General features: G+C 47.7%; 1 protein-coding gene across 1 annotated transcript in view; it reads right to left on the bottom strand.

Annotated features, from left to right (window-relative positions):
- Positions 1-17,056, bottom strand: part of LOC119462255 (endothelin-converting enzyme 1) — a 31,842-nt gene extending 14,786 nt beyond the window's left edge. Inside the window, exon 1 of the mRNA XM_037723599.1 lies at positions 16,919-17,056. Coding sequence (XP_037579527.1) covers positions 16,919-17,056 — 138 coding nt within the window. The remainder of the gene's footprint in view (positions 1-16,918) is intronic.
- Positions 17,057-17,281: the final 225 nt, after the last annotated feature.

Genomic DNA, 17,281 nt, shown 5'->3' with positions numbered 1-17,281 from the left:
AATTTTGATACGGCAATTTCGCGGACGGTTCAGGCGTCAACTTTCCGGTTACGGCCTCCTGACGCCTGACGCCAGCCGGAGTTTCTGCGACACGGGGCCGTTAACGCTGTCGCGATTAAATGTCTATGCTAACTCTATGCTCCCATGTGCTCTAAACCCTGTCGTGACACGCGCTGCCAAGTTCCGCTGAAGCGCTTGCGTGCTGGGCACCTATCGTCACGGCGCAGTACTACCACTCTCTAATGTCTCGCCTCTCGGGCGAATCTACCCAATGGTTTAGAGCGATACTCCAAGTACAAACCTAGAAACGCCTGGTTCCGTAAATTGACCTTCAAGCTCCACCAAGGTCAAACGGGGACTTAGCCTGCCACTATCGGCGGTTTCTGCGTACGCCGCGAGGGCGCCCATATCTTGAACGCGATCTGCGATGTGGACAGAATACGCGCTCGCGCCTGCCTCACCTTCAAAGCGATCTGCGATTTGTGCAAAGTGCGCCGAGTGCTGGTAGCTTCGTATGCGCTGTGCTTTCGACGCATAGTTCCCGTTGAAGCGAGACGCAGCATGAAGCTGAATTCGCAACGCTACTGCTGCCGCACCGAGCAACGTCTGTGTGTTGTCTTGTGGTGGAATAGTAGATGTGGACGTTGCTGACAGCGCCGAGCAGCGTCTGTGTCCTTTCCCAAAGCAAGCAAAAGCGCGCTATCGCTTGACAAACTTGGTTTAATCGTCCTAAACCACGGCAGATTTTTCATGCAGCGTTCCTCTCACAAAGCCAAATTTTCTCTTTCTTAAATGCCACTCAATGAGCTTTCGCGGTGTCACCGTCGTCATTGTGTCAACGCTGCACTCTACCGTCACTGTCGTCGCAGTTGTGTCGTTGGCGTCGCACCACAGTCTTGTCGTCGCGCGCTTATTCAGGAATAAACATACATTGAAACCGTGATTTTGGTCGCATTCCTTTACTCCCGTTTGTTTGAAAACCGTGTAGACAAATTACGTATTTAAAGGGATACGGACACAAAATCTGAAACTTTTATGAAAATGCTGAAAATGAATCCTCAGTGTGTGATTACACCGAAAAAAAGGAGTCACTTAGCTCATTTTTGAGCCGATGGCTTTATTTTTGGCGTTTTTGTGTCGTGACGTCACGCCTTCCAACTCCCACCAGACCCACGGGAGTTGGAAGGCGTGACGTCACGACACCCTCGTCGCATAGCCAGCCGGCCTGCCGCGGTCATTCGAAGCGCGCCGACGCCGCTATCACGAGCATGGATTCGAGTTCTGGTGCCTCTACCAGCGATGCGTACAAGTATGAAGACGAGGACCATTCCAACCTGGCAAGAAATATTACCGCTTACGGTTACGAGCCTTTCGCGTCAAGCGACGAAGAAGAGCAGGCGGCCGTGGAAGTGCCGGTCAGGTTTTTCGCGAACCGTAGCGCGAAGATTTCGCTCTGCACCAGACCCTTGTGCAAGAATTATTTGTCATTTCTGCTGTAAACTTGCTTTTCCAAGAGCGCACGCAGGTGAGGCAGCTGCGGGGTACTTAAGCACTGCGTGGATGACTGAATAGTAGTTTATGCCGTCGGCTGTGAGCAACTGCTGTGAGGTATCAGTACCCCCGAGACTCTCACGTCCACTTCGCCAGCCGCCCGACCGATGGCAGCACCTGTCTGGCGTTCTCCCCCAGTTTTCCCGCTTTTAGCCTGTGATGAAGCAGAGCTGTGTGTGTGTCTGCCCCGCTGCCATGTAGGACTGATCTCGTGAGTCACGCTCACGCACGCTAGGCTTGTATTGTTTTACTATGCTTTGCCAACATTTTTAAAGACAGTACTGCCTTCGCGCCGAGTCTCGGGCATCTCGCCCCAGCCTCACCCTCACACTGCTGAAGAAGGCTGCAATTGAACGAAAACAGTACCGACATCTTTTTGCCTCCTCTTTTCAAACGTGCCACTGATCATTTCTGCCTTGCTTTTCATGAGCGTCCGGCTTTAGTAGTTGCCTTTTGAGTGGCTATGCCGAGGCTTTTCAGCACAGCCGGGCTGCTCACATAATCATCGTGAATGAAGTGGTACGCGCAAATGAAGTAATTTTAGATGCGAGAGCATCTTATGTTCGGGGCAGTGTCCGTTCTGCGGCATCCGCACCCATACTGCGCATGCGCAACTCTCCCTCATTCTCCTCTCCTACGCAGGTGCGCGCTCTCCTCCTCCCCTCTCCCCCTCTGTGCCACAGGTGCGGCGCAGCAAATCATTGCGTATAACTCTCTCAATATCTCCCTCTCTCTCTAAGGGTACGCCGGTATCCGGCGCAAGTGTCGCGGCGCAGTATAAAGCACGCGTTCGCTGTGCTTCCGTCACCGATTCCTAGCGCACCGACGCTAGGAATCAAGTACGATTTCTATATAAAGACGCAACAATCCCGTACAAACGTCTCCTCTCTTCTCAATACATTCTCTCACTCTAACTTTCATTCTGTTGTGTTGCCAAGTGAAACGAAACGGAAACTCGATGAGCACCCCCTGCGATGCTTTCGCATCCCACCATGGTTGCCCGTAGGGTGAGATGATGTGATTTTTTTAGGGGTCTCCAGGCTGGGCGTGTTGGTTGACAGGCAGGTATCTAAAGTTTACGCACCTTCTCATCTCTGGGAAACGTGCGCGACGGCGTGTCACGACCGACGAGGCTGTTATAACAGCAAAGTCTGGGCATTTCCTTCCGCTGCGACGAACGCGTCAATACGAAGCGACGACCGCGGGTAGACTCATGTAAGACGCACCACCTGCGTGGAGCACCGACGGGGATAATGTTTCAGACGGACCACGTGCGAAGATCGCCGGAAGGGGTTAAACAAACGCTGCAAGGGGCCGACACCCCCGGAAACACTGCGGCGGCTGTGGCCGACCTTGGCCGCGCGCGTGCGCGCGCGCGGGTGCGTGTTATGACGTCAAATTTCAGCTTCTGCCGGCGCCCGCTTGGAGGGAAGGTGCGACAGAAAATCGCAAAAAAGAAAGAATTTTCTCGTAATTTTTTTTCAAAGCAGCTTGTTGTATTCGTTATGTTCAACAGTTCAACTTTTGTTGTGACGCAAAAGACCACCCGCCAACTTTTGTGTCCATATCCCTTTACATAACCTGCACTTTACCTGTACAAGAACTTGAAGACAGTGGCGTACCAACAATTTGTCGATGGGTGGGGGATGCAAACGACATGGTCTGTCTTATATATATATATATATATATATATATATATATATATATATATATATAAATGATGAGAAGCACTATTCGCGGCTATCTTTAGTTTACTTAACAGTATTGATCCACCGACCGACACTGTCGCGAAAATAAAACTAAGATAACCTCGACGTTGTGTTTCGCCCCTGTGTAAACACGCTTGGGCCGTTGAAGAACCCAGCTACTATATATATGATTAGCGTTTCTAGCAACTGTGTCGGTAGTAGGGTAAGTTCACGTTAAAAAAAACAACACATTCTACTTAACGTTTCAACCGAGGAGCGGTCTATATATATATATGAACCCTTTCACCATGATCCCATGCGTGCCGCCATGCTTGATTGCGTGATAACGCGTCCATTGCTTGCCTAAGCTAGCCTCCTCTGCCTCTGTTTACAAAGACAACGCACGACTCCGGTTAGGTTGCAGAACGTCACTGTTTCGGCGTTTGTCACCGACAATACGTAGTGCTGAAAGTCCAACCAGTGACCATTACGAAAACAGACCAAGGAGCCAAATGAAGCTATTCGCTCTAAAAAGTATTACTCTTTGTTAGTTCTCAGTGCGACATCACCTCCTTAAGAATATTTTGCTGATCGTGCGTGCAACAGAAGATATGCAGCAAAAAATGGATGAACTTAGTAGTTTTCCAGAAGATAGATGAGATCTTAGGTTAAAGCATAAGCTATTGGTGTATTCCGTAAATCAAGCGTAATCAGCGTTTGCGCTTGCAACAAAAGCGTTGTGAAACGGACAAAAACATATTAGGGGGAACCAGAGAATCTACGGGTGTCATGTGGTATAGTAAAAAAGCTAATTTCTAAAGAGAGCGAGAGAAATAAGTTTTGGCTTCAAAGACGATGTTTAAGTTCCCATGATTCATTTGTTATGCTTGCCTAGTTGGACCAAGACAAAGACTAAAGGTTTTACAGCGAAGCTGCTTATGCGGACCTTGTGCCGTCATTTTCGGACTTCGCTAAAAATGGGCCATGGGACCTAGCGGGAGAGGAAAGAAAAAAAATCACATCATCTCACCCTACGGGCCACCATGCTGGGATGCGAAAGCATCGCGGGGGGTGCGCATCGAGATTCCGTTTCGTTTCACTTGGCAACACAACCCAATGAAAGAGTGAGAGAATGTATTGAGAAGAGAGGAGACGTTTGTACGGGGTTGTTGCGCCTTTATTTAGAGATCGTGCGTGATTCCTAGCGTCGGTGCGCAAGGAATCGGTGACGGAATATGAAGCCTACATGCAAGCGCTGTTTTAGAACAGCGCTTGCATGCAGGCTCCCTATGACGGAAGCACAGCGAACGCGCGTTATACTGCGCAGCGACACTTGTGCCGCCTACCGGCGTACCCTTAGAGAGAGAAGGAGAGAGTGAGAGAGAGAGTTATATGCAATGATTTGCTGCGCCGCACCTCCTCTTCCCCTGTCCCGGAGAGGGGGACAGGGGAAGAGGAGAGGAGAATGAGGGAGAGTTGCGCACGCGCAGTATAGGTGCGGACGCCGCAGAACGGACACTGGCCCGAGCATAAGATGCTCTCGCATCTAAAAGAAGAGCTCAACAGGGGGAAAGGAGTTTGAGTGAACCCTTTCCCCCTGTGAGAATGCTGTGGGAGAACGGGTATCTGGGCCGTACTCCAATACGGAGTAAGGATGGTAGTTTTATCAGCTGTGTAAACGTGGACATGCAGCAGCACCAGCAACGCGCAGAACTGTTGTCGACGCCGTCGGCGTTTTGGACGCGTTCGCACCGAACGCGCGCGGCGTTGGTGACTGTTGCCGGTGCCTCTGGGTATAGTGAACTAAAATATACTCTAGTGGTGCGACCGGCCGGGCACTGGCGTCACCCTTTCCCGCGGATGCCGCGAGATGGCGCCACTGCTACCTTTCCTAACAGCTTCGGTCGCATTGTACGGTTCCTTCCGCAGTTTCAACTGCGGTTCTAAGCGCGTTTGCTTCCTGGTTAATGCAAATATAAAATAGTCATGTTGGTCACTGCGTGGCTTAGCTGTTTGTATATATTTTGGTGAGAAGTATATATATATATATATATATATATATATATATATATATATATAATGGTAAAGACGAAGGGAACTTGGCCGCGAGCGCTCGCAAGGCGGGCTCTGGGAGAGAAAGACGACAAGGGGCGAATAGAACAGAATAGAATAGATGTAGGTCTGCTCCTAGGTGCCGATTTTGTGGGGAGGAACACAATTCCAGCGAGTGCACCAGGAAGGAAGAATAGTGCTGCCTCTGCAATGAAGGCCACTCTGCTGATTATTTGAATTGCTCGGCAAGGGCACGAGAAATACAAGTTCTAGAAATCATCGAACGAAGACGTTGTTCTCGTCAAGAAGCCATATCTGAAATGCAGGCTAGAACACAGGGATACGCAGCTGTCACAGCCCGTCATACAATCGCCACGGAAGCGTCTCTTTCAATTGCTATTGCTGATGCAGTCGAAAGGGCAATGGAGAAGGCCATGGAGCGACTAGCTGGAAACCTTTGTGAGTCCTTGTCACAAATCCTAACTAACCAGATGGCACAGGTATTCGGCACAACAGCAGCTATTAGCATGAATTCGCAAACTCATGAGTGTCCACGGCCATCAAATGAAGAGGTAGCGCCTAAACTCACGTCCCAAGATGATCAAATTGCTGGTCCATCTGTTCATGTAAGCAAGAACCACAGTGAAGGCATCAATGTGGATGCAGAAAGCTCAGATGAAATGGACATGGACTCCCGATCGCTAAAGCGATGTAGATCCCTTTTGTCGAAAACAGCCGCTTCACTTATTCACTCAAAGACGAAAAAATACGTCAAAGACAACCTTACAAAGAACGATTTCTTAAAAGACAGCATTTTAAGTAAAGCAGTTACTGAGTCAGTCCTTTCGCAACCCTAGGATTCCTCAAATTCTTCATTGGAATTGCCGATCCATTCACTATGCCGTAACAGATTTACTGTATTTGGCATCGAAATTCTCCCCGGATATTATTGCACTGCAAGAAACATGGCTTTCAACACATCAATCTTTTCATGTAAATAACTTCCGATCTTTCCGATTAGACCGTCCTTTGAAAGGCGGAGGCTTAGCATTTTTCATTAGTAATAGAGTTAGTCTTAAGGTGAAGATTTCATATAAACATGTCCCCTGAAAGTGAAATTTTTGCCTTAGATGTAACCTTACCGGGCAGCCTACCATTCTCTTTAGTAAATGTATACTTTCCTGCGGGTGTGCAAGACACTCGATGTTTGGATTCCGCGGTGTCGTCATGGTGCAAGGATAAAATCCTTGTGGGAGATTTCAACTCCCATCACACGTGTTGGGGTTTTCGAACAGATCAATGTTGCAAAAGTTTGTTGGATTGGTCAATAGATAACCATATGACTTCTCTCAACACTACAATTCCTACATTTATTTGCAATAGGTCGCGCTCAGCCTTAGATTTAAGTTTCATAAGTTCATCTCTGACTAGTTCATCTTGGGCTGCCTTGGACTGTGCCACCAACAGTGATCACTGTCCAATAATATTTGAAATTGCTTGCCCGTTAATACCATCGTGCTCTCAGATCCGAGTATTCGTAAACTACAATAACTTTAGAAATGATTTAAAAGAACATTTGGCTCACCATTCTGAAGAGCGCGAAGAAACAAAACCTATGAAAATTTGTGCTGTAATCAAACGATCATACAAAGAAGCTGAATTTATTGTTCAGTCTGCCAAGAGAGCCTCTCATAGTCCTTGGTGGAATCCAGACTGTACACGAGACTACAGACGAAGAAAAGCAGCTTGGAAGAAACTACTTTATAACCAGTCCCCCGAAAATTAGACTGATTACAAATTTTACGCTGCTGTATTTAAACGCACAGTAGCTAAATCTAAAGAAGATTATAATAGGAAACACTCTGATTTCCTTTCAAATCCCCAAAACAAAAAGGCGCTGTTTAGATATATGCGAAATCGAAAAATTCGGCCACCACCAATATTGATTATGTAACTCTATCATCTGATGAAATGGTAAAATCACTAGAACAGATTCCAAAAGGCCTTGAGCGTAGATTCATGTCGTCTATGTCACAAAACTTGCAAAAACCAGCCCTAACGTCAGACTTTAACGAAGTTACTGTGCCTGTATTAGCTCAAGTAATTCGAAACTTACCCTTGTCAGCTCCAGGTCCTGATAGAATTACAGTGCATATGATAAAAATTTTATTCGAACTATCTCCTTGTGACCTCCTAAGCATTATAAACTATTCTCTAAACAACGCTTGGATACCATACGATTGGAAACTAGCTAATGTAATCCCAATACCTAAAAAACAAAGATTAGGTTACACCATAGAAAATATCAGACCTATCTCTCTTACTTCTAATATATATGGTCAAACTCATAGAGAGGATTCTACATTACAGAATTACTGTCTGGATGTCGGATAATTTAATATTGAATCCAAATCAAATAGGCTTCAGAGCTGACTGCTCTATATGGTGTGCCCATGCTGATTTAGAGAGCCGCATACAACTCGCTAGAAAAAGAAGACAATATTCCGCTTTTTAATATGACATTAAATGTAAGTAAAAGCGCAATATTGGTGTTCCCACTAACGGATCCGGTTTCAGTCTCTATAGTTTACAATCAAGAACCAATTCTCCAGGTTGAGTCTCTTAAATAATTAGGTATCATTTATGATGGAAAACTCAACTAGAGCCCACCTATAGAAAATGTAGCATCTAAGGCACAGCGTGCTTTAGGTTTACTACGCAGACTGAGCAACCGAAAGTATGGGCTACGCAGGGACACTCTCATAATGATATACAAAATGTACAGGTGTCCAATATTGGAATTCGGCTGTGTATTATTCTCAGGAAGCCCTGCTTATAAAACTAAGCCACTGGTTCTTTTGGAGCATGAAGCCCTGCGCCTGTGCCTGGGACTCCCTAGGTTTGTAGCAAACAATGTTCTTTATCAGGAAGCGCGCCTACCAACATTGCCCTGCAGATTCCGCATCTTAACGATACAAACATTTCTAAAAGTTTACAGTTTTCCAATTAGACGACCCGAGTATGTATTTATAAACGATCCAAACTCCTTCTTTCTAGCTCATCGGCCACGTTTTCACACCTCACAGATTATTTTTGTACAAAAACAATTAGACAGTTTAAATGTAAAAATACGAGACGTTATTCCATCATATGACTCAAATCAGAATTTAAAGATTGAATTCGATGAAATTTTCCCACAGAACCCTAAGTTTCATTCAGTCAAGTTATTAAATAATATATTGCAAGATTACCTTGCGCAAGTACACTCAATTAACATAATAGCCACTGACGCTTCTGTGAATGACGATAAGGCAGGCATAGGCATTTTCTCGGTGTCGTTTGGCCAAATTTTACTCCCGTATTTGAAGCTGAGCTCTTAGCAATGATTCTTGCACTGAGTAAACTCCCTTTAAATGAATCCAGCGCTGGTTATTATAACAGATTCCCTTTCTGTCTGTACTGCGCTTACAGCTTCAACTAATTCACCAGCTCTAAAGACGTTTCTAACATTAGTTCCCCCCCCCCCCCCCCCAGCTGAATCTTGTAAAGTTATTATGGGTACCAGGACACTGCGGATTACATTTCAATGAAATGGCCGATTCATTAGCGCGAGCATCCCTGAATGGACCAATAATATCGGTCCTTCCAGTGGTGGCACAAATAACCGCGATCAGATATCGGAATTTTTCAATTCGTAGAGATATAACTGAAACAATAACATCATGGACTGAATTTGAGCACCTAAAATTTCCGTGGAAAATACATTGGTGTCCATCAAGACAATCGGAAGTAATAATCACGAAACTGCGCTGCCGTGTCCCACCATTACACCTATATTTACACAGGGCTGGTCTGGCGATATCGCCACTGTGTCCATTCTCTCTAGAAATAGAAACCGTAGAACACTACTTTTTAATATGTCGTCGGTATAAATTACAAAGAAAAAGACTTCTTGAAATTCCGCTTGCTAAATAAGGGGTAAATTTGACATCAGAAATAGTACTCTCTATCGGTGCCTCGGTATTCGACTTTAGCCACAGGGGCGTGTTTGATGCCGTTTGTGGTTTCATTCAATCAACAAAACGAATAAAATTTTAAATCTATACTTTACAATAGAGCATGACGTTTATATTATAAAAAGTGCAGTAGAGGAAAATTATTCTGTCTGTTCTGATTACTAAATTGCACTGTAACAGTAGTTTCAAAAACCGTATCTAAAAGTTCAGGTGCACAATTCTTGGCCAATCCCCCGGAGTGGGTACGAGCCATGTTCTGAGGATATCATCATCATCATCATCATCAGAACAGCCGGCCCAGTGAACGGGTGCTGTGTCTCTGTCTCCTGTTCTTTCGTTTACAATGGCGCAGTCGACGAAAGCCAAGTCTTAAGGGGCTTCAGCCTTAAGTATAAACCGCATGCACGCGATTTTGCGCGCGACCGCGACAAGCGACGCGATGGAGAGGGCTGTCGCGGTCGCTCGTCGCCTACAAGTCGAACCGCATGCGAGCGACGACTTTGAGTGACGTCTCCCCGGTGTTGCTGGTATGAGGGCAGCAAATACTCACCGAAACTGGCGTGACGCTTGCTTTATTAATTTAAGTTGATGTGTGTTAGTGTAAAGAGCAGCATAAATATTTTTAAAGGTTTTGCACTAGGTTATTTTTCTTCCACGTATCAAAATCTAGGCGTTTGCTCGTTCCGTGCGACAATCGGTAGTGCTTGACTGATGTGTATCCAGTTCCTGCTTCGCGCTATTGGCTAGTCGCTCATAGCACTTCCGGGCAACGAGCGACGAATTCTAGATTTCTAGAACCGAGCGATTGAGCGAAAAGACGGAGCGATCTGTTCACGCGACGGCCCGTTTCGTCGCTCGAAGCCGTCGCTCGTCGCCGTCACGCACAAAATCGCGTGAATGCGGTTTGGGCTTTAAGCACCGTGCTGCGGAGACCTTGCGTCCTCTGGCCTCGCGCCGTCCAGGGTCCTTCCGGCGAGGGAACGCCGCCAACGCTTCCCTTCGCATAGATGCCGCGCCTGGGACTACCTCAAGGTCCGATCCGCCAAGGCATGCCAGTCCACGCTGCCTTAGACATGGATCCTCGCCGTCTTACGTTGCTGCTGCGGCCAGGGAACGCCGTCCACGCTTCCCATGCCCTTTATCCGTGCCCCATCGACATCTCAGCCAGCTAGGGATCCTGTTCACGCTCCCCTGACCATGCTTCCGGCTGCAGTGAGTGCCGCATCCGCCACCAGTTCTGGCTCAACGGATGCCGTTCAGGCTCCCTTGGCCACTGGTCCGGCTGGCCCGAGTGCTGCCGCCGCCTCAGTGGGCGCGAATTCCACCCCTGGCTCAACGGGCGACTCAGCCGGCAGCTTGGCGGACGTCATGCCAGCCATCTCGTTGCTGACACAACAGCTCCAGGGTATGACGAGCGCCTTCGCATCCGTCAGCGGTTGCGTCTTACCTGGGAACGCCGTCCACGCTTACCTGCAGCTGGCATTCGTGGACATACCGACGTTTCGCGACTTTCAAGACGACGTCATCCTTTGGGTTCGCAACATCAATGCCCTGGGTGATCGTCATGCCTGGCCAGACCACACAAGATGGCTGGTTGCCGCGAAACGACTTTGCGGTGCCACCAAGGCATGGGACAAATACGCAGGCAATAAACAAGGGTCGTGGCCTGAATGGAGTGCAGCTCTGATGGCTGCTTTCGGCCCACTTCCTCATACCTGCGGTGAGTCCGACCAGCGAAGTTCTGCGCACGGCGCTCCGGCGAGCCACTGCTTCGATGCTGCGGCAGATGTTGTCAGCAACGCGTCGACAGAGCGGTCTGCAGGCTGCCTCGCCGGAGACGCCGGCTCACCGGGGGTCGCCGTCTGCTTTACCCCAGACGACGGGAAGCGCATGATGACCACCGCTTCCGCTAGTAATCCGCTTCCGATAGAGCCATCTGGTGGCCGCCTCCCTTATTCCTGTGCTGCCCCTAGCATCCCGAGCATCAACTGCGGCACATCGTCGTCGAAGATCGCGACCGAGAACCAATGGTTCGGCAGCAGCGGCGGCGGGTCGAGACCTCAGCCGCCACCGCATCGGCCATAGGCCTCCCGTTCGAACAGCTCCACGTCGGCGTCCACCACCATCCATGGCGGGCCCGGAGGTGAGACCTACAAGACAGCGGATGAAGCTGCATCCGCAGCGGTGTCGGAAGTAGAAGCATGTGGGGACAACGCAGGAAATGCCCAGTGCTGCGACCCTTGGGACACGGATCCATCCGCCGTGGATCTGCTGCTGCTGAGGGCCGAGGAGCAGCGCAACAAAAGCCCCACTCCGGCACACGCCAAGCCCTCTGGCCAGGGCTTCCTCTGCCCAGTACCGTCGTTGTCATCGTCTTCGGAAGTTCCACTTGTACCGGGCATCACGGGGCTGCCTTTACTGCGGGATGTCTGTTGCCCGGGGCCACAACCGCATCAGGGGAACAGTGGCAGCACTTCGGTGTCTTCTAGTGTTCAGACGCAACCAACGCCAACACCTCGTGGTTCCAGCGGCAGTGGCAGTGGCCGTCCTTCAGTTCCGATTCCTGCTACAGGATATCAGGTTTAGCGTTCAAACAAGCGTCAGCGGCCGTCAAGACCATTTGGCAGAACGACCCATTACCACGGTCCTCTATTTCTGAGAACACCCTTGCTGCCCCTATCGGTGCTGTCGCCGTTAAGCGCGACATCCACGCAGGAGTGAAGATGCGCCATTCAGAGTCAGTGCGGCGCCCAAGGCATGGTGGCCACCGCAACAAAGCGGAGCCGATGGACCTGGCACCTGTGCTGCTCATTATGTTCCGGTCTACATTATCGGACAATGTGTGGTCATCTTTTTCCAACAACAATCGGCAAGGCCTGCGACCAGCGCGCAACAGCCAGTGCCGCTCACCAGAGAAGCTGGGTGGCGCGCTGGATGGCTCACCAACGACGACCTCACACCCTGGACAAGTTTCTTTGTTGCGAGTGCACCGTTCACTCAGTTGCAGCGTGGCCGAGTGTAAAGAGGAAGTGAACTTGGCCGCGAGCGCTCGCAACGCGGGCTCTGGGAGAGAAAGACGACGAGGGGCGAATAGAACAGCCGGCCCAGTGAATGGGTGCTGTGTCTCTGTCTCCTGTTCTTTCCTTTACAAAATATGTATATATATATATATATATATATATATATATATATATATATATATATATTTACCACCCGCGTCCAGAACCTTCGCTACAGAGCGATCGCGATTCATTGCTGGCATACACGTTTGGCGTTAACTCAATACAGTTGTGGTGCAGACTTAATATATAGGAGGTTACGGTTCAGGACACAGTGCTCAGCATTGAACATGAAAACAAGGTCATCTCTTTATTTCATTCATTTAACAACTTTTCAAAGCAATTCCAAACATTCGCAGTACAAATGGTACGTCAGATAGACATGAGCACAACTCAACACCTACTGAGCTTTAAGTGCTTGGCGGCTTCGAGTTTTTTAGCCTTAGTCTGGTTTATGCTTTTAGTTAGGAAGTGGAGCCGAGTGGTGATGTAAAAAACTGTGACCTCAGCCACAATGCCCTCAGAATGGTCAGAACAACCAAGCTGGCTTTTCTGATTCGCTTTAACTTGACTTAGGATGTCTAGTATGCTGTCAGAGTGCAGTTCCAGCAAACTGAAACACGTTGTGAAAGCTTTTTCTAGATCCAGGACAAACTTATACAACAGGCTAGAAGGTTAAACCAGGCCACCATTGTCCTTCATGCGTGTCAACATAGCTAGGTTTAGATTTTCAGCAGACTTCCTTTGCATTAGATGAAGTTTCAGGCACTCCTCACATCTTGTCTTCAGTATACACTTCCAAACTACGTACCCCGCTATGTAAAACGTCAGCCGGTTATCACTGGCAGCGGTAACGCATGGTGCATGATCTCACGCACTTTCTGTGAGTAACGTCTGCACGGCGGCTACGTTGTCATTATCTCTAAATTTTTCCTTCATGTGGTGTTTACCAGATGAAAAATTCTCGGCGCCAGAATTTGCGGGCAAAAGGGCGTGGACAACTGCAGGCTCACAGTTGCCCTTTGACACTGAGTGGGCAAGATTGTTGAAGCTCAAGCAGTTTAGTTTACGGTGGTAATAAACTGCTGTGGTGTGGGATGCGTATTACATCCAGATGACTGCCTGATAATACCAAAAACATGCTCAACAGGATCTTGGCTTCCTCTGGATGTCATAAGGTACTTGTAGCCTAGTTTCTTAGTGAGATACTGAAGCAGAGAAAGCACACTGAAACTGTCACTAGCAGCCCTGTCGCTGTAGACTGGCCTAAGAACCCTTTCTGTCCCTTCATGTGGACTTCCCACGATGACAGAAACTCTTGAAACGACCGCAGCTTGTCAACAGATGCTGAGTTTGGGCGCAGAGCTTCAGCTGGAATCGTGATGTCATGACTTGCACAAGGTTATGGATGATCCTGTGAAACGAACGAAAGAAGGATGCACATGTGTTTGTGAGCAACGCTCTTAAGATAGACTGCTATACGCAAGGCGAAAGGTACAGTCACAATATAACCATAATGTGATGATGCTTACTTGAAAAACTTCAGTGTAGGTGTGATGTCACCACACGTATCCTCAATTCCATTCTTTTAGAGCTGTGGTCCATGAATCAATTTTCTCCAAAAAGTTGAAAAACCAACGATACCCTCATCCTTTCAAAATTGTTGGGGTTTGTGTGGCTTCCGGTGATTCCATGCATTGCCTGCAATGTGACGCTGCAACCATCCAGTGCCATAGCTTTGCGGACAAAGTGCAAAGATACCTGGAAGAATTATCAAAGCAATTAAGTGTTAGAAACAGATACTAAGTGCATTAATAAAATTGCATGGCATCCAAGGAGACCACAAACAACTAGGGTTGCCAGATTGGGCTATTAATAGCCAAATTGGGCTACTTTTTACGCGGCTTGGTGTCGAAAATTCCGAGTTGGCTACATGCCTATATCTGGGCTATTTTTGTAATAAGGACTTCCGGATCCCGGGGACCACGTCAGCACTGACAAAATTTGGGAACGCCGGTTTATGAAAACCCAAAGCTCATTGCTGCTAAAAAGTTATGTAGGCATGCGCAGTCTCGAAGGCTGTGTTTTTAGGCAATTTCGGCACTGAGTGGATGGCGTTAAGCGATCGCTGCCGTGTCTTTCCAGACTAAGCTCTCTTTTTGTTTTGGTTTCAGCGCCATCTGCAGCCGCTTCACGCGTGGTTCAGTAAGAAAACCGTTCTCAAAACTAAGCATGGGCAAGTGGGCGAAATACAGCCGTGCATATAAGAAGGAATGGGAGAAGGACGCCTCTTTCAAAGGTAAATTTTACTTTATGCGCATATTTCGTTTTAAAAGCGTCTGGTGGTGCGTTGTTTCGGAATGGAGTAAGAAATTCGGCAAATGTGTTACTCTATTACAAAATGTCCGAAATTCATTCCGCATTCGAAGGCAACTCTTGCATCTGCAAAGCATAAAGCCATTCAAAATTTTGAATATTGCAGTTGAGAATGAGGATGTGTTAAGGTAGGGTAAGGTCTTGCGTGAGGCTCCCACATGATCACGAACTTTGGCCCAGGCACGAGCGCACTTCGTACTTGCGGTGGACGCACTTTTTGCTCGCTGGTCGTCTGCCGTTATCTCGATCGGTAGCCACGCCACGGCGCGCGTGGAGGTCCGCTGCCGTTCCGTCCCCTCTTGCCCTTCTAGTCTTTGGAAACACACAGATATTGCCGGCCCACCGACTTTATTAAAGAAAGCATAATCGAATGCGCTATAGGATATTTATTGCGTTTTCTTTTTGCATAAGCAAGAACGCACGTGCTCCATTTTCACTTAGTGTGACGTAGTGACGGTAACGGAGGGTATGTCAGCCTGGTCGTGCCGAGTGTGTTCGCCAAGAACTAGTTATCAGAGTGCACGGGCTCAATTCCTTTACTGTTTTCTGCCCCGGCGGGCTGACTACCCGTAAAATGAGTATTTTTGGAATGTGAGAATGCTTTCAGTAGGTTTAGCAAAAGTGGTTGTCTGTGCTAAAATAACAGGTAAATGAGCAAGAGGTATTTTCTTTTATTGCGATAGCATTTATATGGTCACTCCAAGCGCGTTTCTACCGTGGTCGTGGTCGTCGCTGTGAGGTTGCGTCTAATGTTCAAACACGGTAACATCGTCGCCGCGCATGTATGTGTTGTCTAGTGGAATTACATTTCTTTGTTGTTTTTTTTTCAAATCTCACTGAAGGTAAGGTAAACAGCCCCCTCGGAAATTTAGCAACACACGCATTCGTGCCTGCATGCACAGAAAATTACGCACACGTTTTCAGATTGCACGAATCATGCCAGGGAATCCCTCTTTAAATATTGCACAGTTCAACGCTTCGATACTAATAGCACCTGGGTTATTGCCAGCGCCGTAATCCAGGTGGCAATTGAAACTTTAGTTCACCTCTTCTGCTACGGGCCAGCATGTCGTTCCGTTTTTGCACTATTGCAGTCACAACTGTCCCTTCTTCGCACGAGGAAAATGCAAGAAGGTTTCAAGTTTTCTCCAGAGTCCAGTGTGTCTCTAAGCGGCAGCATTTGCTAACTCAGCGTCAAGCTGCTTTCGAGTAAAAAATACAAAATTGAGAAATAGAGAGAGCGAGATAGAAATAACATGCTAATTTTGTGAATCAAGCTTAAAAAAGGCCACACAATTCTAAAACGCATTGAGCTCGGGCCGCCGCTTGGGCACTCGATCGTGACCACTCAAAGCTGATCCTGGAGGCTGGAGCTGGCAGTATTTTGCCCGACGCTTATAGAAAAATGCCTCGAGTAAAGCGAGGCGTCAACTAAAGTTAGCTCACAACGTGGCTCAGTAAATACTGATAGCGTCATGAATCAATCGGAAACGAAATACTTCAGCTCGTTGTAACAATAAGTGGTGTCTGAATCCATGTCTGTGTGGCAGCTGCCGCTAGAATTATTTACGCAGATCTTGAGGGCCACTGTTGAGCTGGTTGCATGCGGCGGAAGTTATTTTGGAGCCGGAAATACGCGGTAAACCATCTGCACAATCTATAAGACACCTTCAGGACATCATCAAACTTTTGGCTATGTTTTTGGCTACTTTAGTGTCACAAAAAATTTGAGTCTGGCTATCTTTGGGCTACATTTTGAGATCATTGGCTATTTTTTGTTGGGGCCATCTGGCAACCCTACAAACAACTTACCCGGCCATCGGGTGTTTCATAGTCTGACCTCAGCAGTCCATTCCGCAGGCACTTAATCAGGTGGGGAAAGTCTGACAAAAAATGAAGTTTGCCCGTTGGGTCCACTGGATGCAATGTGCTGCACTTCGTTTCTGTCAGTGATGCTTTGATGCCCATTAAAGACCACATCTTCCGGTTCCAAGTGGCACCGTCGGACGTAATAAAATCAAATTTGGGTCCTGCGTTTTCAGCTAAAATGACAGCTTCATGCATTACCTTTGTGAGCAGGTCCCCATTTACGTTTCCATGGGTCGCAAATGCAGCGAGCATTTGTGTCCACTTTCCCACAAAGGGCACAAAAATTACTACCATGCCATGATCACACAGTGTGCTTATCTTCCTCAGACGTAAATTGACCATAGTTGACGAAGCCGTCAATGTGGCCCTCACTGTTTACCGACAGGTGTTCCGAGAGTTTCATCTCATCCACGATGAGGCCTCCGTGACATGAAAACTCGTCCATAGTGCTTGTCTTTTGTTTCACCACATCAAAAATTTTATGGCTGAATCCAAACCCACTTCTGTAGCACTTCAAATATTTGCGAAGTTTTTGTCTTACTAGGGAGAACTAAGACTTTTTCCAGTCTCAAATGCTCATACAACTTCGCACTTTTCAGCTTCATAATCAAATATTCGAGCACCCACTCATTCGCGAACATCATGCCTTTCTTACTCTTCCGTCACGAAG

Source organism: Dermacentor silvarum, chromosome 8 (genome assembly GCF_013339745.2).
Source record: "Dermacentor silvarum isolate Dsil-2018 chromosome 8, BIME_Dsil_1.4, whole genome shotgun sequence".
Lineage (NCBI taxonomy): Eukaryota > Metazoa > Arthropoda > Arachnida > Ixodida > Ixodidae > Dermacentor > Dermacentor silvarum.
The sequence above is the reverse complement of the archived record's forward strand: the minus strand, read 5'-3'. Positions and strand labels throughout refer to the sequence as shown.